General features: G+C 38.6%; 1 protein-coding gene across 4 annotated transcripts in view; it reads right to left on the bottom strand.

The window, feature by feature from the left end:
- LOC135937773 (atrial natriuretic peptide receptor 1) overlaps nucleotides 1–26,611 on the bottom strand; it is a 45,829-nt gene that overhangs the window by 18,362 nt on the left and 856 nt on the right. The window contains exons 2-5 of one of the 4 annotated variants that reach the window (XM_065481012.1): nucleotides 22,988–23,271; nucleotides 21,050–21,243; nucleotides 16,420–16,591; nucleotides 15,874–16,079 (exon numbers count right to left, since the gene is read on the bottom strand). In XM_065481012.1, the coding sequence (XP_065337084.1) occupies nucleotides 15,874–16,079; nucleotides 16,420–16,591; nucleotides 21,050–21,243; nucleotides 22,988–23,220 (805 nt within the window). In that variant the 5' untranslated portion in view covers nucleotides 23,221–23,271. Of the gene's footprint in view, nucleotides 1–1,229; nucleotides 1,377–4,373; nucleotides 4,626–8,394; nucleotides 8,679–9,266; nucleotides 9,511–13,030; nucleotides 13,142–15,873; nucleotides 16,080–16,419; nucleotides 16,592–21,049; nucleotides 21,244–22,987; nucleotides 23,272–26,611 lie in introns of those variants that run through there. The other 3 variants (XM_065481013.1, XM_065481014.1, XM_065481015.1) reach the window with 3 other exon arrangements.

The raw sequence follows: 26,611 nt of genomic DNA, 5'->3' as shown, positions 1-26,611 counted from the left end.
ACTTCCGGAATCTTCCAGGAATTCCCGGCGCCAGGAGCCAAATTTTTAAAAGGGAGCCACGGTCGGGACGGGAGCGGGAAAGTTTTGCCGGGAGCGGGAATTCCCGGGGACCTAGTTATATTCACCACTCGCTTTTAATTTTCCTAGAATGTTTAAAAAAATTTAAGGAATGATTTTTTTATTAGATATTTTTCACGGTTTGATAACTTTATTAACTGTCCTAATTTCAATTTGCGGAGTTTAATAATAATATTTCTTTTTTGTCATTCACTAATTACTAAAAAAGTAACAAAATTTTCTTTCATTGACGTGTGATGATTCTCGCAACTTAAAAAAGTCGGGAGGATATTTCTTGATCTAAATAAAATGCAGTTTTTTAGGATTTGTTTTTAGCAATCTCTGCTTTTCTACTAAAATTGAATTGTATTTAAAACGTAGTATTTAACGTGGCCCAGTAAAAATTTCCTCTGTAAATTTTTATATCAACCCAAAGTATAATTTTTAACTTCACAACGGAAAAATAAAAGAGCATATAGTAAGTTTGTATTTGTATTAAATATGCGGGCTAAGAATAAAGTTATCAACTCACATGGTGTCTACTTTCGATTTTAAAATTTTTGGTGGGAACTAGGAAAACGGGAGCGGGAAGAATCGGGAAATAAGAGTCGGGAGCGGGAATTCCCGGGAAAAATATTTGGTCAGGGCATCAGGAAATTCCGGTAACAGGAAACATTTTTTCGGGAGCGGGACTCCCAGGGAGAAAAATTTGCTCCCAAAGAACGCACTAGTACCCATGTCAACAAATTGTCGACAATGTTTATTTCAAACCAAACACTTTCCATAACTCGTTGATCAACACTGGAAGCAGATTAGACTCGTGTTGATTTTTAATTTGGAGTAATTCATCTGTGAAAAACACGGGGGGAAATATGACGCGCGGTCGGATTTGCGCGAAAAAACAGCCGGCGGCTGCAACACTGTCAAATGACTGTTGATAAATGGGATAAGCGGCACAATGCAAACAAACTGTAATGGACGACTAATGACCTCCCACTCTGCTCGCAGGCAGCATAGCGAAACCAAAATAAACCAAAAACCCATTAATTCCGGCCGAGGCTGTTGGTAATCGGAAACCGCGAGACCCGGCGTGATTGCTCTCCCTGCGCAGTTTGCTTTATTTGTTTCGAGTCTGCGGCGACAAAGCAAACATCGATGGCGACACGACTCACTTCTCGCGCTCTCAGCCACCGTGTGCAGCAGTTTCAGGTAGTCAGGGTAGGTGGTCTTCTCCTGGTCGAACGAGCGATGCGCCGGCGTCGAGTTGAGCGCCGTGAAGACGGCCGCCAGCGCGAAGTGGCACAAAGAGTGGCCGCGAGCTGAAAAATAGCGTTTGGCAAAAAGACATTTTCGCAAGGGTTTGTTTCCAGATGTGTTTCCAATCACAGGAAAAATATTTTTTTTTCTTCACGCAAATATTGAAAATAAAGTCTTGAAACTGTACGAATAAAAAAAATTCAGATGATAGCGGTCATTCCTTACGATTTATTGATAAGGACGGATAGTAAAGAGCTAAAACTATAATAGCTTTGAAAATCTCTAGCGAGTTCAATTAATAAAAAAGAAGAGTTTATCCTGCTCTCTTTTCAGCTAACAGTTAGTTAACAAGGGTTGATAGATTTCGATGAAGTGACTATAGGTATAGGTTGTTAATCCAAATTATTTATGAATTCTATAAAGTTGCCAAAATTACTGATTCAAAAATTAGAGGGTTATTGATGAGAAAATCAGACGTACCTAACGCCATTTGAAAGCTAATTAAAAAACATGAAATCGATCGACTCAAGGGTCAATGTCAGATTCAAAGTCACCAAAACATACCCACCAGACAATGAAGCCCCAAAATTTATTCGGCGCAACAATCTGTTGGCTAAATATGAAGAGAGCCTGGCATTTTATTCCTGTCGCAGTGATTACTGTTGAACCGTGTTTGATTCGCGTTTGGCATTTTAATTAAATTTAATGATCGTTACCTGATGTAGTGGAATTTATTTTACAGGCTTCATTGAGCAATTATTTCCTTGTCGTTGAATTAAATTGATGAAAGGAGGCGTTTATTTATGGAATAATGAATTAAGAAGCCTCCTAATTTTCAACTCAGTGAAACTCGTAAAAAGCACGGTAAAACATCAATTTTCAATATTCTTGAATATGTATCAAACCTATTACTTGTTGGTATTTTTCTAGGGGGAAAACCGGAGAGTCAGTGTTGAAAAAGCTGGCTGAAAATAGCCAGTTTTGACACACTTCCGCCCCCGCCGACCCTCCTCTTCGGGTTAATTAGGCCGGCTTGTCGCGCAGAAAATGAACTCAGGCTCAAACTGCACGTAGGCGCAAACTCATTTTCTTGCGCAAATATTTGTCAGGCTCATGTTCTGCGTGTGTGTATGTCAGCAGGCGAAATACACGGCGCCTTTTTCCTCCTCTCATAAATTAGTCAAATTTCAATTTCATCCCCTTTCAGCATAATCTGGCTCGAGAAGCTTTCTCATCCGGCTGCAAAGTTTATCCCCGGACGAGAGCGGAAAGTGCATTTAGACCTTTTTGAAAGCCGTTTATATTCACGGATGAGTGTGTGGGCAAAACTTTGGAGGCTTTGGTAATTGACGGCTCGGGCGTGCTGCGGCTGATCCGTCCTCGAGGCGAGCGCGACTTTTAATGGAAGCGAGTTAATGTGATTGAGCGCGGCCACTCCAATCACGTTTTATTCTCGTTTTCAACCACAAGGAGGATCCGTTGTCAACTCGACCGCCGCCGCTGCAGCCCAACGGACTTTTATGCTCACGCAACGGGGCGCCCCATTGTCAAAAAGACCGGCTATTCAGATCACTTTCCTGCCAGAGTGCGGAAGTAAACTTGCACAATCTTTGCTGAGAGAGATCAGCAGTCTTTTCATTTCATAGACAGCGTCTCAGTCTGCAGGAATAGAATTTGCTGTTTGCAAAGAGCTGCTGGCAAATAAATGAGAAAGAATCGCGTCACGTAGTCACTCATGCGGCTGCTGTGCTGTGGAGTAATACCCTGTCCTGCGCTCAACTCTAGATTCTGCTCTGTGATATAGGCAATGATTCCCATGAGATGCATGCAAAAGAGCAGCTTTTGACTAAAGGAGAGCGAGTACATCAACCAAACGATCCGACTGTTGAGTACTTGCATTGGTTAGTATTCAGAAACATGTTTCAACGACCCACGTCAATACTCATAACGACCCGTTAATAATGTTACTCAGCAAAATGCGCACAACATTTTTACACCTATGGTTTGACGTCATGTTCAGGGGCCGACGATGAAGCTTGGTTAAGGCCCCCAATTTTTTAAATTTTGAATGGTTGAACGTTATCTTACTTTGAAAAAGGAACATGCTATTCAAAAAGCTATATTGAAATAAATTTAACCATTTTTTCCAAAACGTTACATAGATTTTTAAAATTAGTTCAAGAAAAATTGCAGAAATTTGATGATTTTAAAATCACTCTTGTTCAAACAAATGCATTTTTCTAATAAAAATTTAACGTAAATTATTGTTTTAAAAAAGTATCTTGGTATGCAGCGTGTACTTCAAGACTCCGACCAATAGTAAGAAGTCTTAGATCCTTAGCCCCATAAAAAGGCAATAACAAATTGTTTTCGTCTCTTTACCAAACTTCTTCAACAAAGTTCGATAAAGTTTTTAAAAGTTCGCCTCAATTGATCGTAAATCTCTCTTCAATTCTGGAGAGCAAAACTTATCTCAGTTTTCAGCGGGTTTAAATTACTGTCAAATTCCCCCTTACAAATCGGTTACAGAATGAAAGAACTGCTTCGTTGCATTGCAAGCGATTTCTTTGGGCCCATTATTGTGTATTTGAACTGCCTGTTCAAATATAACGCACTTGAACGGCCGGCTCAAGTGCCCCGATGGTTTGACTTACGTTTGCTCCCCTTTAATTCCGCGTGAAATGCGTACTTTCCAACTTCAAAAATATGAAAAGCGCCGCTCGGTCTGAATCGAAAATTGAAATTCGCCAACAGCTGCCGTGACATTTCGCATATACCCGCCAACCCACACACTCCAACGTCGAGCCATATTTCCGTCAAACGAAATTTCCATTTCAAACACGACCCTTTAATCACAAAACGTATAAAATTGTACTTTACAGATTTCAATGTTAATTTAAATTTATGAAAGGATTTTTATACCATTTTTTAATGATTTTTTGATTATTTCACTTTGACTATCTGTTGAGGGTCCTGAAAAAATTATAACTACTAAATAAATAAAAAACGCATTGAATCATATAACATTTTGGAAGATATTCTCCTGCAGGAGACCTCACCGCTGCCGATTCCGTGGTTGTGGTAGAGCAGCCCGACGACGTGCCATCCGAACTGCTTGAGGATGGACTTGAGGGCGTGTCCGATGGCCGAGTAGCTGCCTGTCATCCTGGTCAGACTGGGGTACTGACCCTGCGTCTTGTGCTGGAACGCGTCGGCCTGTCCGCCAGCCGTGATCACCGGCACGCCCCACACGCCGGCGTACCTGGCCACAGGTGCGATCACGTAGTCGCAAACCGGGCCTAGGAAGACACCTGTCCGTACCAACCACTTCAAATATGCTTACACCAAGGTTAAATATATCTTTAGCAAAAAGGCTCCTCGAATTTCGGTCAATTTGTCGGTTTGAGCATGAGAAAATCGATTTTAGCGTCGGTGCAAAGCATTTCGGTCCTGCGGATTGTTGATAATTACTGGATTAGTTAAATATGTGCGCCCCTCTACTCAAGAGGATTGATATCAAATTGATTATGTTGAGTTTGGGGATGTGGGTATACCAGGAATTTTGATGGATTAATAAGGTTTAGTGATAATACTGATAATGCAAATTGATTGCACCTTAAGACAATAAGATAAATCGGTAATCTAATAAAGAGCAGGTTTTTCCTGTGTGAAAGACGGTTGGGGTAAACGTTTTTCATCTTATTGTTAAATAACTGGAGTCTGATATTTATTTTCATAACACGTACCTCATCTCTAATTTTAAAATAATATCCTGCTTTCATCCAAATAGCTTAGAAACTAGATTAGAGTAGTTTTTTACTAATTTATAATATTTTTGAAAGCAAAATAATTTTCATTAGATTTGGTTTAGGAAAATATATTAAACTTTAATAAAAAAAACTTCCAAAACTTGAATTTTGGGGACTTGCTCGTTGTAATTATATTTCTTTGTGATTTAGTAAACAATTCTGAAAGTTAAAACATCGTTGGAATGTATCTTTGAAATAATTAGCGTTGGACATAGAAAGCGTGGCTTAAACACCGCTAAGGATAGCAAAGATCAGGATAAACCGTTTGCATTCCATGAATTTGCATATATTGCCTATGATTTACTATGATAGTAATAGCATATAAAAAAACCCTAGTCTCTTATAGAATTACAACTTCATCCTCGTTGCTTGAAAATTTCCCTCTTTAATTTCTCATTTCAACAAGTTCCGGCGTCAAAGTAGAGGCCTATTTTAAGATACACCCAATTATATTAAACAATAAAAACTAATTCTTGTCGGAATGAGAAATTCGAGTAGGAAATTTTCAAGCAACGAGGATGAACTCTGTTTTTATTTTATAACTTAAAACACGAAAAAACCAACATTGAGTGTCGATATCTTAGCAAAGATTAAAGCAGATTATATACTTGGCTGCTCTCTTTTTCCAGCAGTAATTTATAATAGTGTGTTTTGAAAATTCCGACGGCGTTTTAACTCAACATTTTTATGTTAAAGTAATGTTAAATTTCAAATTCCACCCACAAGGGAATTTACGGAATAGAAGCCGAGGCAGGAAGCAAAATATTTAGGATGGTATGAGATATTTACATGATGGTACGGCTAGGAAATTTTTAGTTGTATTACGATTTCCTGGCTGTAAAATCTTCGAAAAATATCTCATTCCGTCTTGAAATTTTATGTTCCTCTTTAACATCTAATTAAGAAAATAAAAAAAATCAATCATTTTCGACGTCCCTGTCCTTAACGACTTGGGATTTTGAGGACGCTAAAAAACTCTCACGTTTTGTGACGGATAAAGCCTTGTTGAAATGGATTCTTTTTTTCAATTTCTAGCTTGCTGATAAGCTGGTCTTTTGTGAGTTCCATCACGTCCTGCATCTACTATATAAATAAAGGCACAAAGCAAGTAATAAAACCCTGCTCGGCACACTTTGATTCATTTTAGAACGTCTCGGAAAAAGGAAGAGGATTCAGGATAATCAAAACATTCGTTGTCCCGTTTGCAATAAGGTGCTTTGCTTTGAGAGTGCCGCTGTATCCGGCTTTTACCACCACCCAACAGATTCACCGCGCGATATAATCCAATTAGGCAGGGACTAGTGTTTATCTTAAGGGATCCGCGCGCTCTATGCGAACGAGGAGAAAGGGACTGCTAACAAGGAGTGTTTCTTAATGGAAATTCCGAGGTGGAAGCCCGCAAAATGAGAGCAGAGATCCCCTAATAAGTATGCCTTCCGCCGTGCGCGCTTGCCGCACAACCTGTTATTGGCAACCTGTTGTTATACGCCATGTTACGACCCCCGCCTTTTCCGCCCGCATTTTCGCTTATTTGGATGCGCAACGGCGCGGCCCCAGCCCGGCGCGTATCCAATCGATTCCTATATTACACTTCTTCCCATCGTAATTTAGAATGTGTCAAACTCGGCTGATGAGTTTCTGCTCTCTCTGTCGGCAAACACACCGGATTTATGGACGCGAGCGAGCGCGCGCGCGGCGAGAGGTGTTGGAAAGCATTTTAATTGAAAATCCGCCGCAAGGAGATCGCGTATTAATCCGGCCACAAACGAACCGCGGGCGCCAAGTGGTCCATCAAGACGCGCATAATTCACTTCGACCGCCGACGCATAAAACCGTCAAATTGGATTTTCGCACCGACAAATTGCTTTCACCCGAGGCGCCAGAGGAATTTCACACTGCGAAGAAGATGAGGCTTAATAAATTTGTGTTTCCGACGCCATCGATTGATCGCACTCATAACGCGTGATCGTGATGTGAGGCATTTCGGTGCTATGAAAGCAGCCCCGAATGTCTTCATCCTTTATTTTCTTAATAACTCGCTTACGACAACGAGTCGGGGCGTATAAGGCTATTTCCCACTATTTGATCAAGCTCGTTGTTTGCCTGGGGCGGTGCCGCAAATGGCAATTTTCCACCAAAAATATGCATTTTGCAACTACAGCATCATCATATTATCCCTCGCAGCAAGTTGGACAAGAATAAACACCAGAATGGGGGAACATTGTAATTCCGCAAAATATAGTATTCCGAGAACGGCAAAATCCTCCACATTCATTGTCAGCACAATTTTCGATCCATGCAAATTTTCGCTGTCTGACAGTTGAATTCCCACGGTAGCACGCGAAGCAGAAGTTGAATAAACATGATATTCAACCTTTTTTTAACAAAAAATCTTGTTGGAGCTCAAAGAGTGAATGGAAAACATTTTAATTCTGCGGTGCTTGCAAAGAGGATCTATTCCTTTCATAAATTGAAGTAATTTTTTGCAAGTGAATGAGAGATAAATGTTTCTAGAGAAAAATATCCTCTGATAGCAATGCGTGTTTGTGGACTGTGTGATAGTTTATCCGGTTTCATGTTTTATGAGAGAAATGTATTTAATCCTAAGTCGAATGCAAATCAAATTAGCAAAAGAATTTAGAAGAATGAAAAATGCGCAATAAATAAAATATTATGGAAAATTCCCAACGGTTTGATGTTGAGGCCGCCAACAGATCTAGCCACCAATTATTTACAATTTTCGGGTACTCCCGCTCAGATCTCAGATTCAATTCCATACATATGGGGACAACTTTTTAATATGTACAGCGTAAATAAATATCGCAATCGCGGAAGAAACATTTCGAGACAAAAAACGTTGCTGTCGTTTCTCTATCTCCGGTGATATTTGTTTTTAACACATCGAGCACGTCAAAGAGAATATTTTCATCTCCAAAATTCACACATACACAATAGGAGGTTTGTTGCTTAAATGTTTTTGCGTCTCTTAAAATATCATGAATTCCTTTTAAGAGGCCAAATAGGCAACAGTGCAAACTACCAGTAGCAAAATTTTTGAGATAAATTGATAATGGATCGTGATCGTACAGTTAAATTTCCACTGGGAATTTCCCATTATTAAAAAAACTCTTTTCATTCGGAATTTCAGAAGTATACTCTATAGGTTGTGCCCCCTTGCCCCCACCACCACCCCGCGGAAAATGCTACACAAATTGATGAAGCCTCGTCTTCCTCAAGACATGGAATGAGAAACGAAGAAGGTGATTGCGACCTGATTTGAGCTGGGTGTAAAAGTGGAAGGCGGCGAGTGGGCCGTAGGTGGAGGAACACTGCGAGTCCTGTTGGTGCACCTCGAGGTGCACGGCGTCCAGGAGACGCGTGTCCCGCACCCTGCGCACCGCCAGCATGATGGCCGGCATGATCTTGACCAGGCTCTGCTCGTGGTTGGGGTCGGAGGGCGCAATCACCCACAGGTGCACCGTCTTGCGTTGCACCTCGGCGCTGCACTCGCACAGCACCAGCAGCGTCCACAGCAAAAAGCTCCGCATCCCAGCGCTGCAATGTGCCCAGAGGAAAAAGCTACATTTGTACCCGCGATTACAGCAAATTTCTATGATTTATGTATACGTCTAATTTATGTTTTATTTCCCTTTTTTATAAAGATTGGTATTTTTTAAGAAAAAATATGCCAAAAGTTAAACGTAATCCATTTTAGATGCAATTTTCATTATTACAAACGGCTGTGAATTATAAAGGTTTATATAGGAGACAATTTTATACAACATTCAAATAATTAAAAATAATATTTAAGCCCGTTGCGATGTCGCACAAAAAGTTTGGCCCAAATACATGTTTTTAACTATTTACACATCAATTATTTCACTTAATATTGTTTCAAAAAAAAATAAAAGGGCAAGATGCAACAATTACTGGACTCTTCTTAAATTAACCATGATCCATATGGTTAAACAAAGAAATTTAAAGTGCAGACAATCCCTCACAGAATATCTTTTCCGTCCATCTCAGCCCAAGATAAAGCTAAATTCCGTTTTCAAAACGACATCCGAGCTCCCATAAATTAACCGCTAAAGAGTCTCGGCTCCTGAAATAAAAAGGGACGAGGGTAGCGCCGCCCATAATTACCTGTGTGTGGATGAGAGAGCAAGCAATTGCGGACTCGGCCGAGGGAGAGCTTTGCGCCGCACTTAAGCGGAATAAAAGTTCGATTTGGCGCAGAGAGCACGCCAGCAGCTCCCTCGATTCGTCATTATTAAGCGATTTGGAAATCCGTCTTGGCTCTACACTTGGGTATTTCACCCAATCAATTTTTCCCTCTGTGTCTTTCAATCCTGACTAAATGCCTTCAATGCTCGTAAAAGCTTCTTTCCTCTGAGTGAACAATGTTTTTCCAATTCTCCGAGGGAAACTTCGTTTTTGTTTAAATTGCGGAAATTGTATCGTTATTCTGGGAATTTTAGCAGACGGAACTCTTTCTATAAAATATTTGCACAACTCGCTGGCTTACAAATGGTACGCGTGGGAGTATTCTATGGGACGGGTAAGTTGAACATTTTATTATTTCATTGTGCTGTGTAGGGTTAAATTATAAAAAAGTTTCCAATAATTGATATTTTTATTGTGTGATTTCTCTTAGATGTGGGGATGCATGGAGTTAAGTTTTCCTGCTGATCCAGAGTAAACTTACAATTAGTTTGAATGGTTTTAAATAAAAAATAAACATTAGAACTCTTAAAGTTTTGGGCAGTGCCTTCTGCTTTCTTCACTGCAAATAAGCATCGGAATATTGTGGAAAATTAAAAATTATACTTAATTGATTTAAAAATTCCTAACGAAATTTTTGAGTAGATAGCAATATTTGGAGCAAAAATTTATTCACAAAATGATCATTAATCAAATTTCACCTTCAAAAAATATAGTTATTTTTCCGTTGCACAGAAATTTCACTTGTATAGAATCCAAAACAGCTAGATAACCGAAACAACCTTATTCACAAAAAACAATTTACACTTTGAACCCCTTCCCCACTTTAATCTGATGGCTTAGGCAAAAACTTGAGTAAATTGCAAAGTCTGTTTACCTCTGCGGCACCAACCTATGGTAAGAGTTAATTTCGCAAAGCCCTTCTGTTCCCCGCTGAGCGCGTTCAAATTTTGCTCGCTCCTTGAACGAACAACATGCAGATGACGAAAGGCCCGACTTGAGTCGACTCGACACCTCTCGTTTTCGAAATTGCGCTCCTGCCGAGGCCTGTGAGGCTGAAAGCCGCCTCCACCGCCACCCGCGCGCCCTATGGGTCTCCAGGGAGCGAGCAGGCGCGCGTTTTACTATAGCGCTATATAATACGGCTTCTACTGGAATTGGCGGCACAAAGCAGGTCTCACGGGGGAAATTGTGTGTTACGAATTCAATACAAGATGATCTTGATACCTTTTCAAGTCGGCTGGCCTCGAGGGGAGGTTTGCGTCGGCGGAAGACGCGTGCAACGCCGCCGCGAATTCCGATTCCGAAAAACAGCGTCTGCATGTTTTGCAAAAGCGCGGGGGAGCAGCATTGGGGAGGTGCGTGGGCCGGAGGAAATTAAACTTGACGCGCCCTAGGGCAGTGTTTTGCATACAAAGGCAAGAAGCGAAAAGAACACCGTGTTGAGCGAGCAAGCAAGCGAGCGAGTGAACGAGCAGCCATGCCAAAACATGATGACTTTTATTTGTCCGTACAAACTGGAGCCTGCCCGTGTGTTTCCCATCTTCCGCTCCGACTACAAACACACACGTACGTAATGCTCTCACTTTCAGCTCGGCACGCGCGTCCGCCTGTCTCCCCTGCGAAAATCTGTAGGTCCCCGCTGACGCTCTTAAATGTATTGGCGGCGACGGGGTTAATTGGCCAGAATAAATCCATTCCAAGGGTGCCTTAGTCGTGCTCTAGTGGATTTCTGAGAGAAAATAGCTATTTACGAGAGAGTGCTGGGGCTCAGACGTGAAGGATCTTTTTACGGGGAACAAAAAAAGAGCAGGCAAGCGAGACCAGCTTTTGCGTATTGACTGGGCCGATTTCACTGCTGGAAGAAAAGAGTGTAGGCAGTCGCATGCATGTTGATCAATACTGGACATAGGATGCTTCATAAAATTATTGTTTAGATATGTACATAGAGTTTATTGTTATAGCTTTTTCATTGCACCGCAGTAAAACTTGGGAGTTTCAGCCTCGTCGATTATTTATTCTCAATTCCCTTTATTCCATTAATCAAACAATGCGAATTTTTTTCAGAGGTTACTAAAAATAACCATATTCCACTTGTCAGAACTATTTTGGACTATGTTTTTTTACGCAACGAATCATTTCATCCATTTCAGACATTTTTCTGATATTTAAAGATTTTGAATAGCAAATTTCAGGCTTAGAGGCAAAATATTTCGTTTATTGGCTATATTAAAGAGTTGCGAACAGCAGAAGTACCTGCATTTTGCTCAAATTCTTTGTCCTAAAACCAATCTCGAAGTCTAAAAATAGCTTATAGAAAAACGCCAACAGTTGACAAAAAGAATCGGAAATTTTGGTCGATCAACTGTGTCGGAGGCAACTGACAACACATTATTATACGAATATTTAAATTTTTATTTAAAAATTGCGTTTGAAAACTGAGTATTAGTCTGAATTTGGTTAAACTATTTATTTTGAATAAAAAACTAATGGACACCCCTGCATGAAATTCGAAAATTACAAATTGCCTAAAACAATGACGTTTATACTTGAATGCGGCAATTAAAGTTTCCAATCACGCAAAAAATTTTGTAATTTGTAAATTTTCTTACCAACAAAAAAGATCATTAAAAAAACAAATTTTTAGAAGTTAATTTTAGAGCTTTAACAATTGCATACATAAATATGAATTGTTGGTCGAATTTTTCTCGTAACTAAATTTGTTTTAAAATGTGAATTTAAATTTCGATTTCATCTGGAGAGCATTTTTCAACAAAATACCGAGTACTTTGGCCTACAACCTAAAATACCAACTAAAAGAGACGACTTGAAGCCGAAAAAGCGATTGAAAATCCTAAGTATACTAGTTTAAGCCTGTGGATGGAACTCATACTGTTTGAATCGTGATTGATTCAAACTCATATGACATCCAAAGGCTAAATATCAGTCATTGCCGTGAAAAATAGTTAAAAACGATAATAAAATCCATTTTCCTATTTTTACTACTATTTAAACAACGCTCGGGTGTGCCATACTACACAGATTAACGCAGTAAATTCAAGAAATGCAAACCAAATAAGGGCTAAGCAGAGTGCAGAGATTTACCCTAAGTGAAAATCTAAGAGCCCTTTGTAAATGAACATAGAATGTGCGGGGAATGAAACTCAAACAGCAGAACAGACTTGTGCGGCAGACCACGGTTTGCAAACTCGCGAGGCGAGATGCTCCGTGTTTGCAATTAATTAGGTTCTCGTTTGCAAACTGCGGTCTGAGTGGCTTCCCTATCGATCATAAGGCCAGAGACAAGAAGTATTAAGATTTAGGGTTGGGTGAATGAAGATGATTGCGGTAACTTTCTCCCTTACAACTTGCTTCATCAGCTCACGCTCTCGCTCCTTAACGCCAATTGTCTACAGACACAATCAAATCAACAGGGACTGCGTTCTTGTTGACGAGACGGAAAAACGGGTTATCAATCGGCACGGGGGGAAACATTCATATATAAAGAGAGGAACGTGTCAGACCCTAAAATAGCAAAGATGCTTTATTACAGGGGACCCAGGCATGTTGCGGTTTGTTGTGTAACACACTGAACACCTTGCAAAGTAATACTTCGAGTTTTATTATTTACATATTTACAGAAATCGGGCTGCTGACAGTGGACACAGAGAGTTGCAAAAGGTTACCTCGAAATTGGCCGGTATATATTACGCTACACGCGCGGGTGAGCGTGTCTCGCGCGGTCAGTCGGCGCTACTCGCGACGTGAACGGGCACTGATCGCACTCCGGAGGGTGCGTAGGCAGCCGGCCTGCCGAGTAAGAAAGAAAGGGACTCCAGGAGAGGTAGGTCGATTCCCGCTCCCAACCCAGGAGCACGCAAACTCGGCCCACGTTCAAGCCGAACCGACACATGCCGTGCCATCTAGCCGAGCCGCCAGGCGACACTTGCAGCCCTTCGTGTCCTTAACGCCATCACCTTACTCTGAAGGGCACGTATTCTTTGTCCGAAAATAAATAAGTGGTTTTTAGTGATCCTGGTTTTTGGTCTGAACACTATTATCGTTGAAAAGGGAAAAAACTCTGGGGGGGGGGGGGGGGGGGATTTAAATTCAAATGATTTTACGGATTTTACATTGGCAACTTACTGCCATAAGTGAACAACTATATAAGAATAGTGTATGCTAAAGAAAAATTCGAAAAAAATTGTAAAATGAAAATAATACCACACGCTCTCGAACAGTGCAGCAGCTGTTTCGGCCCCGCAGGCCTCATTAGCTTCGTGTCCTTTCCACTTGCAATCAGAGATGAGTGCTGGAGGATGTTTTCAACAATCGCCGATTAAAAAATCTCTGCAACTTTAACCGTAGTCATGAATTTTGCGAATTTTGTTTTGAAGGTAAAGTGCTGCTGATGAGGTCTGTGAGACCGAAATAGCTGCTGTATATAATGCGAGAGAGTGTGCTATTAACATTTTTTTTAAATTTTAGCCCTCCATTCCTATAGTCGTTCGCCTATGGTAGACGTCAAAATGTAAAATCATTTTGGTCATAATCGTTGTTTATCCTCATCCAGGTCAAAGTGCATGGTGGTATACATATTCAGAAAAAGTGATTATTCAAATAAAAAGAAAAGCTCTAGAATTCTAGTGGAAAACCGATTAATTAGACCCAATTCATCGCAATACACCAGTTGAAAATCACTTAAAAAATAATCTTAGCGTCACAAAACACTTTAAAATCCTTGCCGCAAATGCTACGTGGTTTTACAGTCTTTTAGCGTCACCATCAGGTCATTCCAGGGTTTGAGGACGCTAATAAGAGCGCACGCACTGGCCGAAAATTTGAGAATTGTGCGATAAATGGCTTTAACTATGCTAATAGAATTAAATTAAAAAGGATGTGAGTTTTTCAACAATTAGAGAAAGTAAAAAATATAATAAATTTTAAATTTTCTGAGGAATAATACTCTGGTATTACAGTAAAGGCTCTCAAACGCGTGTGGGTGTTGAGTATATTGTGCGGACTGGATTTTAACTCTTGGCTTGTACACATAATTGCCAGTCTATTTGAAAGTACTGCGACTCACAACTTGCTGGTTTTTATACCTTTCTAGCAAGCGTGAATTAATTTAATGGGAAAATGCCAAGGGTTTTTTTGCAAAGACCCTGGTGTAAGGGCAAGAGTGTTCTTTGTTCTTTCACAGGGATTGGCCTTTACGACCTTTACTGTTCCATGTTATTCGTTTGGCAACGTGCTCGTTGTCCAAAACCAAATTTCGTACAAACTTCATCTCTTTTCATATCCGTGAAATTTGGTCAGATTTGATGCCATATTTTCATGCGTCAAATTTTTAAGACCAATTACAGTGACCCGTCTGCAAATTCTTGTTTCATTTCCCCTCCAGTGTTATAAATCAGCAGGCGAACAAGAAAACTGACCCACCACAACGCCGAAGCCGTAATGCGTTCCACCTTTTGTTTGCACAATAATCATTTTCTTTCATTCGTTGACGATATGGATACAAAAGCCTGCCTTTCTCGAGTGCGGATTATCGACTTTGCTTTTGACGCAAAAAACTGCTTAATGAGATTCTGTCTGCTGAACGCCTTTTTGCATTCCGCACCGCATCAATAATTAATTACGCACGTCGCTTCTTTGATCTTGCCTCCTCCGCCTCCGCCAATTATTGCAGGCAGCATCGAAATGAAAAAGCTTAAGTTCTCTCTATTCTCTAAGATGTTAAAGCTCGCGGGGATAATCATATTAAAAAGGAGACTTATCATCTCTATTTATTTATTCATGTACATTACAGAGGTCAGATTAAATTAAAAGGTACATGAGCAATGGCAAAAAGTGACAGGCAGGAACTGCATAGCCGACCGAAACCAAAAAATTGTAACGACGTTGTCACGTGCCGAATCTTAATGAAATATTAACCAAAATAAAAAGTGTAATAATAGATATCCTTTTGATTTATGAAAGTAAAATAAAAAAATTTAACTTTCCTAAATTGTAAATCTATAGCTGCAAAGAGTTGCATTTATTAATTTAAAAACTTTTTCTGTGTTTTCCAAAACTCCTTCAGTATATTTTTAAGGATTTATAATGCGTGAAAATCATCCGCTAATAATTTATTTTTACACCTTAACTTTAATTTAGATAAAATACTACTTTTTTTGGAAATTTGTATTTTTTTATAATTGGTGTAATTATCATTGAAACCCCTTCAAATGTGGATTTTGATCATTGTCGATCTACCTTAGAATATTTTTGTTTTAAATGTTTCCTTGACATCTGAATGTCATGATATAAGAATTTTGTTCGTTTAACCTAAAAAGAGATTCAATAAGGGAAACGAATGTAAATCGTCTCGCTCAGGAAAAAATCACCTACAATACTGTCAGTACCAGTCTTCACCTTTTCTACTCACAATCAGGCTGTCGACGGAGACACAAAAGCGGGAGATAAGTGGAGAAGGAGCAGGAAAAGTTAAAAAAAATATTGCAAAACGGAAGCTGTCTGTACTCACTGCTGTAGGTGACTCCCATTTCGCGCATGAGATTCTCTTTGATGGAATTCTGCTTGTTCTTGTCAGTGTCGTAAGCAGAGTAGGTTATGTTCTTCTGTTTCAGAAGGCTCACCAGCGACGTCATCATCAGGTAGCACGTTTGAAAGCCTGACACTGTTGCGTACCCAAACGTGTCGTATATGAGCATGATTTTGCGCCAGTTGTGTCTACAAAAACAATATTAATAAAATTAAACAGTAAAATATTTGCGAGAGATATACCCAGCATGGAAGACAACATTTTCACCAAACCCTCAACTCTATTTCAAACAGAAACCAATAACTTAAAATTGATTTTTATTCACTGAAAGCTTTATTTTTAGCTAACATTATTTCAGTAAATTTTTCAGGGCCATAAGAATTATATAAATTTTGAACCAAAATATTAAATTTTCGGTCGTGTGAGTTATGAATTATGCAAATTCGATTTTCAAAATTTCCAAGGTCATCATAGGCAGATAATTTTTTAAAAGCTACTGAGACTGCAAAAACGAATTGTCTTTCTTACTTGTCCATAAATGCAACGAGGGCGGCGGCAATGTCCCTGAAGGACCAGCCAACTCTGACGAGGAGGAAGTACTCTGACTCGGGGCTAGTCCTGTCCACGGTATAGTCAGACGCCAACCCGCCAGCTGTGATCAGCGGTGTCTGCCACAGCTTGACTAGCCTGGCCACACTGGCTGGAACAAAGCCAACATTTATTAAGTCATTTCCTTGTTTTCTTTAAAGAAATTATTCTGGGCATGTCCTTGGCAGATGGCAAATCTAAAACCCATTTTATAAAACCTAAAAGCGTTTTGAACGAGATGCGATTAAACATTTATTTTAATGGGAAATTAATACCAACAATTGGTTCAGGGACGAAGGCTGTTTAAATATTTAAAGTTTTAAACGTTAAAACTAACCAAATCTTGAATTCTCTTGCAATCAATCCTATATACCTCTCCTGGGCTGAGATGTTTTTTAACCAAAATCTTTCTGCGATTTGGAGATTTTTTGATAAATCATAAATCAATTTGCGAAATTTGTAAAATTTTCCATTAATACTGCCAGAGAATTTTAGTTGAATAATTTATAATAGTTTTTATCGTTTTTATAAAATAATTTTAAATTAAAAACATTTTATTTTACTTCATGGATGCATCAAAATACGAACTCGGTGTTTTGCTGTCGGCGAGCTCGCACAAGTGCTCTCGTTGCAACCAATATGTGCAATGTCTGCATAAAAAGCCGCACAAATTCCAACCGCTGCCTTCAATGGCACAAAAATGTATTCAACGTCATATTGAATGCACCATTAAAACGAAAACCTGTAAACCCACAAGCCGCGCTGCTGCATCGCTTTTAAAAAGGCAAAACACGCGTGCGATTGTTTACGCCACTCGACAAATATATTCTCTGGTTTCAAAAAAATATGCTACAGAGTGGAAAGCTCTACAAACAGATATGAAGCGGCTCTGCTGCATCCAGTCGTTTGTGAAAATAAACTTTTGGTTTAAATATTTACAGCGGAGCCTCCTCTGCTTTTGAAACTTTTTTATGCCACACAAGCGCTGTGGCCTCTTTGCCGATAAAAAAGAGCAGATTATTGGCTGAAAAGTCGTAAATTCCTTTCTGGTTGTAGCCACGATTATACAATGACTTAGTGTCATATTGTTCTTCTTTCACAAAAGATTTCCTTTGCCGCATGTCACTCGTCAATCGTGCAAATAATACCAGTTCTTCGAAATTATATTTGTGCGTGAAGTTTCAGTTCACAGATAATCAAGCAAACTTGTTGATAGCTTGTATTTTGGTTCGTATCGAACACAGATTAGCTTGAGACGAACAATACCAAAATAACTTTAACATTTAATTGCTTGACACTTGTGCTCGCTGTTATCATTTTTTTAGATATTTCTGTACTTTATAATGGTGTAGATTACGAGCCGATTTGATTGGAAACAGTCTTTTTCCTTCTTTTAGAGATGTTTCAAGTCATATATATAATATATGATATCTCGCTCGCCCATCTGTTTACATCAATACCTATGTGATAGTTTAAAGGGAAAAGCGGAAATTGTTTTTGCTATTTGATAGTAGTTAGGTTATCAAGGGTTAGCTAACCTTAAACAAGCGAAAAAAGGAAGAAGGAAAGGTGCCAGGTGGAAAAATTGTAAGATTATTTACTTATATTTTTGTAAGAAAGCAAAAATGCCTGAGTAGTTTTATGTAATATTATTTGAAACCAAAATTTCCTGTATAGCATAGCAAAAATAATGATACAAATTTCGTCGTCAATTTTTCACAAAATTAGTGTACATGAGAGAGTTCCAAATGATTTGGTTTCATATAAAATATACGGTAAGTTTTTAATTATGTATGCTGATACAATTTTTCAGTCAAAGCAGCGATTTGTAATTTTACATTCATAGCCTCTTTGATATTGTCACATCCAGACTTTATTATTTTTTATTGCTTTTTTGCATTATTAATTATTGTTCCAGCAGTTCTGTTCATCTCTTTTGCTGTATGTTTTACTATCTTTTTTATTCTTATTAACTCTTAAGAAATAATAAAAAAGTATTATTCAGCATACCAAAGCTAAAGATTGTTCCAATTTCATGCTCATGCATTAATAATGAATTTATATCCTGCATTACCACCGTCTATCGTCATATGCATTATGCAAGAGCTAAAATTTCTGAAAGCAACAAAGTTCTGGCCTGGGTTCCGGTAATTCATTTTCTTTTTTGCCTTTCTGACCGTCAAATTCGCTTGAACACATTTTTCCTTTTAATAACATCTCACTCACAGATTGAATAATACAATTTTTGGCATTTAGTTTCTTATTTGGAATCTAAAAGCGCTCTAGCCATTATCTGGGGTAAAGGACAAATTCTGCGTTGTTACAAATTTAACTCCGTCTCTCACATTTTTACAAATGATAAATATTAATGTCATGCGCTGAAAAATATAATCATTTGATATTTTTACTCCCCATCTTTGATTATAGTTGTCCATCTCAGTGCAATAAGCGCCCTATTTGCAGCAGTCCAAAAATATATAATCCATTCGCAAGACTGATTTGATCCTTCTAGCCAGGTTTTGATGCACGAGATCAATTGCGTTATAGCGAGCGTAGTGCAGTGTAGTGGGAAAAATGGCAAAACACACATGTGAGTGCGTTTGTAGAGCCGCGAGGCATATGCACTCAGTATTGCGTTGCTCCAGAGAGAGAAAGTGGCAAGCAGAGGAGCGTGAGTGAGTCACTCTGGCGACGGTGCATGTAGTGCATAATATGCGAGCCATGCACAATGCAGCAGACCTCGGCCGCCAGGAAACACTAGATGCCCATTTGCATGCGAGTGAGCGAGCGCATGCACACACGGCTGGCTGCACGCGGCTCGCCATATATTCAGGTGGATAAAAAAAATCGCCGTGGAAAAGAAGCTAACGCGATTTTCTGCTCAGAACATCGAAGGGAGCTCGCGTGCGGCAAAATCCGATTGCTCTAGGGCGCTAATTACGCGCCGCATGAGTTTTTCCGCCGTGCCGAGCGATCGTGATCATTTTATGGAGCAACAATTACGCCCGTAAATCGCTCATTTTAACCTAATACGGTGATCAGTTTGAAATTGATTGTCTGCGTGAGCGATCATTATTGCTTTATTTGCATGTGCGGCTGCGGCGTCATCCAGCTGCTCGATTAAAACGCAATTTTCCTCCTTCATGCTTGCAAAGTTGTCCTTTTAACGAGAAATTTTTTTACAGATTATATTATTAACGCGTGTGCTCCACTTAAACAGCGATGGCTTCGGTATGCAACCTGTTCAACGTGAACGATGCGAAGTTGCCTAACTCGCTTCAAAATAATTTTCGATGCCACTGTTGCAAAAGCAATATCATATTCACAAACTTGACTTAACAAGAAAATAATGCGCTTCGCCATGAAAATTTACTCATAAGAAATAACGTTTTTCTTTTAGCTTGAGCCCTCCGCAATGTTATTTTTCCATAACCGCGTGGAATCAACAACCAAACTGCAGTGAGATAGAGGGCCATATTTCTTAAATAGATTTATCGATAACTTAATTAAAATTTTTGAAAGATATCTCTTTCAAAAATTTTATTTCACAACTCCGAAAATCTCCCGTCGACTTCTTATGACCGCTCACTCTTTGTTTCATCTCAATTTAATGCTTATTTTGAAATTTGTTTCAACGAACAACTGCAAATTAAAAACCACAAAGTACCTGCTATTTCATTTTGCAGTTAATTTCGAGTGAAACCGCGACCACACTTGATATTACATGAAAATTGAAAAAACAAATATCAATATTTCTCAACTCCCTAAGACGCACAATCGTGGCAAGATTATTTCTCGTTCTTATTTTGATCGGTTTTGTAGTTTTTTGCTACATTTTCTAGATTTTTTCATTGTTTTGCACTCAATTGACTTTGAGCAAGAATAAACAAAACGTATTTTGTCATATTTAATTTATCCTCTGGATTACTTATCTAATCTTTGAATGTGATTTTATTATACTTCCGTTGCTGTTTTGGTGTTTTAATAAGTAATTGAGTTTGCTTAAAAACTGCTTTTTCAACGATTTCTCGTAAAAACGACCATTGATTTTCAATTACATTTTTCACTAATCTGTTGAGTGGAATAATGAGGCGACTAAATGCTTTTGTGTTTTATGCGAGTCAAGTACTCACTGGAGCGGAACGAAAGTGCCCGACCATTCATATGTAAAGGTAAAGAGCTGCTTGCGATAATTTGGTCCATAAAGTATTCATTGAAAATAACAGCTTTTAGACTTCGCCGGTTCGCATATTCCTAGTTAAGCACTAAATCTTTAAAATATGTGGTCATTTATGTGTTTTTTATTGCAGTAGCTTGATTAATTAAAATTAGATGGATCGCGCATGAAGATGTAGAATTTTTCCAACTGGACATTTCCGTGGAAAGTCTAGCTTGGGATTGAGACCAAAAGTATTTGCAATTCCTCGATTAATGGATAAACAATTTAAACTTCATTAATTTTAATTTTTAATTTTAATTTTAAAAATAAATTTATGTCAGGAACAAGTCCATTCCGCACGTATTAATTTAGATTTTAAAATATGAACATAGGAAGTGATCGTGTACTTACAGAGACTGAGTTCGCAGGTGGGTCCGACGAAGACGTGTGGACAGCACCTGCCCATGAGGTCGACGGCGGTGATGAGGCCGTGCTCCATGCTGCAGCGCGTGTCGCCCTCGATCACACACACATCAAACTCGCTGCGCGGGATCAAGTTCTTCAGGTGCGCCACCTCCAACGCTTTTTCAACCCAAGGACGCACCCTGAGCAAACAAAGATAAAGTTTGTCATTTTTAAGTTCAAGCGAAGTTTATGGAAATTCATAGTCAGTCCTCTATAGGTTATAGAAGATGTTTCAAGTAAATCTCGATTTTTTTTAAAGGAATGAAGTGCTATAACGACATGACTAAAAACGAATATTAAGAGGAAAAAGAAGGTATAACTACAACGTGATAGACACGTCTTTTTAAATCATTATTTCTATTTTATTTTTTTTTTGCTTTTCATATAAAGTTATCCTTTTGAAATTGATTAATACGTATTGGCTATTTAAACCATTCAGATTGTTAGTTTGGACACGTTAAAATGGACAAATAATGATACGAAACATTAAATAGTGGATTTGTATACACCTCTACTCAATTCACTTTATTCAACTCCAAAACAAGTAACCATAAATAAAAAAAATAGTACCTTGAATGAAATTATGATACATAAAAGAAAAACTCACTGAAAATCAAGAGTAAAACAAAATTAGAATTACGGCACACTAACAGTCCATATATAACACAACATAAAACGTCATAAAAATATAACAATATTCCGGAAACTGGGAATTTGGACACCGCCACAAATCAATCGCAAATGAGAGGGAATTCCACTGTTCTGTGATTTAGCTTGATATTGAGGCCAGTGTGCGCGATTGGCTAAAAGAATCTTTTCAATATCTGCGAAAAATTATAACAATCCTTGGATATTTCATTGAAATTTTTAATCCTAGCTCGTGTTACTAAAGAGTATACAGATAAACCCCGAAATATTATTGCTGCCTTAGCACAAACTAATCCTTGAGGACAAGAACCGATTTTATGCCAAAATTTAACCAGGCAGCGCTAGGAATATTTTGCGAAGAGACTGAAAAGGTTCTCTTTTGCTTCCCAAAATTTGATTTTTTTAATTATTGTTAACGAGGACTAATCTCGTGCATAATATTATAAAACCTCTGCATATAGAGAATTTGAAATTGACCTGTTCAAACATCACTCATGACAGAAGACCGTTTTTTAAAGCCAATAATTCAATCTATGTAAAACTGTCGCCTTTTTTCAGTTCACTAGAACAACAGCAGCGTCATTGAATTTTAGTATTTATTATAATTATGCTAACTATTGGGTGATTTTTATCCTAGAAAGGATTAAGATTTAATGCTAAACATTTCACAAAATTGCCTTCTGGGTGATTTGATTAAAATTGAGGTTTATCACGAAGTTGAAGATCTTGTTTTTTTATGACGTAAAACACAGGCAATGACGTCATTGATAAGGATTGACAGGGACGCGCACCCAATTCAATTTTCCCCAAACGTCGTTGATGATTTGAGTTATTTTGTTATGTTTATCTTCTCAATAGTATAGTATATATCTCAGGTCAAAATTAAAGCATGTGATAAAGGGCGAATCCTAAATGGTTAAAATTTTCTAAACGTGATACCGCGTCTGTAGGACAATCGATCGCCAAATCTGTGTATGGACGAGGACGCTAGTGCATTCAAATACCAAACGATATTTGCGTTATTTTAGTATTTTTTTAGGTGGGATGTATAGGGTCAAGTTACCATGTTGATCGCAATAAAAGTAAAAATTATAATTTAAAAACTTCAGAACATTTACAAAAATAAACAGATAATTGATATTAATAATCTGGGTGAAGTTTAGACTTTGCTAGTTTTATAAAACACAACATTTTTGACTCCACGGTTAAATTTCACTTCAAAAGATCGCGACGTACCTGCTGAGGGCCGGCATGAAGGAGTCGCTGTCCTTGGGCAGGGCGAGTCCGATGCGCAGCTGACGCTGGTGGCCGTCGCTTCGGCTGCAGAGGCGTGCGCACTGCGGCTCCACGTTCGAGCACTGCATCGAACTGAACGCCACGGAAGCGTTGACGCCGACGCCGCGCCCCAGCGCCACCGGCCCGCACACCGCCGCGCACACCAGCAGCACGCACACCGGCACGGGCCGCATTCTCGCGCTGGGCTCGCGCTTCAATCCATCTCGTCGCTCGTGCTCGCCTCACTGCATAACAGTCGTCACAAAATGCTGATTATCTCGTAAAATCAAGAGGACAGGTGTTTTGGAAGAATGATCGACTGCTATATTATTAGCACTTTGCTTGCACCTATTTTAATTTACTCTCCATCTAGAAACGATAAAATTCACACATTTGGGTCTCATTGCCCGGCACATCTGACCGTGAATATTTTCTAAGGGGTGAGCGTTTAAAATGGAGTTTAAAATGATTCATGAGGAGCTGAATTTCAGCTTCCAGTTTGGAATAAGAGGGAAATTATTCATTATTCATCTTACCTTACGCAGAATTGACTATTTCTTTTAATCAAATTTGAAGATTTTAGCAGCAACAACCATCAAGCATCTAAGTTAAGGTCATGCCTAATTTTCAGAAAAATAAAAATTGAGTAAATCAATCATTGATGAATTTTTGAACTGTGATAAACTATTAAAAATGTAAATTCCAAAATTACCATAGACAGTAAATTGTATTTTTGAAATGACACAAGTTTTCGTTCGAACTTTCAAACGTACTCAAGAAAACGGATCCTATTGTATAGCAAGCTATTTATTTGACTGTAAAGATACGGGAAATTTAATTTCAACTGAAACATTATGATTCTCATTGAGTGCTGCTGCCTTGATTTGCATCAACTAACAATTCATTTGAAATATTTAAAAAGAAAATGAAAAATAGCCTGAAATGGTTCATTTAAATAAAATTGAAAAGGATAACAAAAAAATTAATCTCTTTTGACAGTGAAAGAAGTTAAAAGCAGACGAACAAGTTTGATTGTAGCTAACTTGGCACACAACTTACACAGAATTCTGAACTGGGTGAGAACGGTCATGGGGAATCAAGTTGTGTGTGTGTGTGTGTGCAGACACCCGGTAACCAAATATTTGGGTTGTTTGCTGTACGAGTTGAATGAGAATTTATGAGTGAAATGTACCAGGTGGATAGCCATGAGGAAATCAAAAAACCCTATAAACATATCAGCTGGTCATATGGATTTGGATTGTTTGGGGGCTAAACCACTCAAATTTTTCTGGCATTCACTCATCGGCAAAAAATTCAAATTTTTTTTTTGGTTCAATAATCTTGCTAGCGATTTTGACCAAAAACAAGTCCATACCTGAATTTTAAGACATGCAGTTTTTAAAAACTTCAGATTCATATTGTAAATTCGTTTTATAAGCAGGAAATTAGTTCAAGAATGAAGTTAATTTGGAATAATTAGTAAAAAAACGCGCCTCGCGTCGAATTGCTTGCATGGTCCTTTATTGGCACTTTGTGAAAAAGGGTTTTGAATTATTTTCTCAGTACAATAGCCATACATAGTAGGTAAGATGTATTTTGGCAGAGGTCTTTTTATGTAATAATGCGTATGTTTACTTGGAGGATGACAAGGAAAAAGAATTTCATTAAAACCATCTCTTTATACCTTGAGCATGCTTCAGCTTTTGAAAGTCATTGTTTACTCGAAACTTACATTCGCAAGCAAGATTTATGCGTGAGCGCTCTTGTCTTTGAAAAATCTCATCTTTTGTCGCCCCTCTTCTCAGGTATGCGGTTTTTAGGAAAAAATAATCCGGTATTAATATTTTCTCTTCGTGCATCAAATTAATTGTCAAATAAGCTGGGCTTTTTCATGACCCGGTCATCCAGATCATGAGGATAAGAGAATGCGGCGGAGTGTAATAAAGGATGCGAATTCCAACTCTGCGAGGATAACGAGTACTTTCATTAAGCCAAATGTTGAGGCCATTCGCATCGTCACATCAGAAGTCTCCACGTGCCGCGAATATTTGCATCACTGCATGAAAAGTGGCTCTTGGCTGCGTCTACTCGCTTTCTGGCCACATGAGAAGTGTGATGGATGATTTTTGCAATTTCTCCGTGACGATTAATTACCATGGCCGCGATTGTTCGATTGACAAACAGGGCGTAATTACATCTGCTAAACGGCAGATCGGAGAGAGTGGAAAGAAACGTGACAAATAATGCTCTCGCTCGGATCGAGTGTTCTGCACACACTCAAACACGCTGTCATCCTCTTTGGCTGGCAATAGAAGCGAAGCTCGCGTTTAGATTAATTAATTTTCAACAGAATCTCATTAATTCCATTACAAGTATTACTCCTGTACCATTACAAACCGCTAATCTGAGTTAGTCTGACGAGTAAATCTACAGTCTCGAAGAGTTCAATAAAATGGGACCGTCAAAACCAAATGTAAATAAAAATGTGATAAGATAGAAAACGAATTACTTCATAGTAAGCTGCGCTCTGTCTGGGGTTCGCTTCCGTGTAGAATATGCACACAGGAACCCACCAGCTGTTTGTCCTTAATATTTTTCTAGCAAAAGTCAGCGGCCGCGTTTCAAAAATTGATATGTTGATTATTTTTAAGTTTCAACACAGTCTTTTCTTTTCGCGTGTAGTTCCGATTTAACACGTCTAGGACGCATGTCTTCGTGCGACCCCACTTCATTGGTGTACCATAAATCTTGTGGTACAGATTGAGATAAAAAATGAAAAACTCGTCAGGTGCACACATTGACCATTGAGCCCCAAGGTTGACAGTCGACTGTTTTGCCACTCACACATTTCGTTCGAAGTTAAAATAAAAATAATTTGTTAAAGAAACTCCAGGCAAACAAAACGATCTTAATGCTCGATAAATTGACAATGAGGACAATTGCATAGCTTAATCAACCCATCTATATTTCAATGTTTTTCCTCGATTTAATCTAATTCGTCTAAAATCAGACGTAACTTCAATTTGTTCAAGCTTTAACTGAAGTTTTCGTACAACAGACACAAAATTAACATTTTATCAAGGACTCATTGGATTGATGAATTTATTGCACTTCGCACTGATCACATTGGTGCTCGCTAACTGTGGTGTTCTGCTATGAGATATTTGCTGTTGAATAGGAAAATTCCGTAGATTTTAGAATTTTATTTGGGAAAATTACAAACAGTTTGTAAGATAATTCCAAAAAAAATGTAGAAAACTCCTAGCAGAAAACTAAGTTAACGTAAAATATTATATATTTTGAAATTGCCTATAAATTTTAGTTTTCAATCATTTTCTTTCCAAATAGCCCGCACGAAATTTGTGATTGGCATGAAAAAAAAACTTGAAAATTCTTTCTACTTTCGTTATGCAACAATGAACGCAGTTCTTGCTAAAAATGACCCATTTTTACTCTCCTAAAACGTCTACAAATCGAATTTCACAAAGATTTAACAATGTTTTTAAAATCATGTACTAAATACTTGGTAATTTTTTAGAGCTCTCTAAATCGCTAAAACTGTTGAATCAAACAATTTTTGCTGCG

This window comes from Cloeon dipterum, chromosome 2 (genome assembly GCF_949628265.1).
Source record: "Cloeon dipterum chromosome 2, ieCloDipt1.1, whole genome shotgun sequence".
Classification (NCBI taxonomy): domain Eukaryota; kingdom Metazoa; phylum Arthropoda; class Insecta; order Ephemeroptera; family Baetidae; genus Cloeon; species Cloeon dipterum.
The sequence above is the reverse complement of the archived record's forward strand: the minus strand, read 5'-3'. Positions and strand labels throughout refer to the sequence as shown.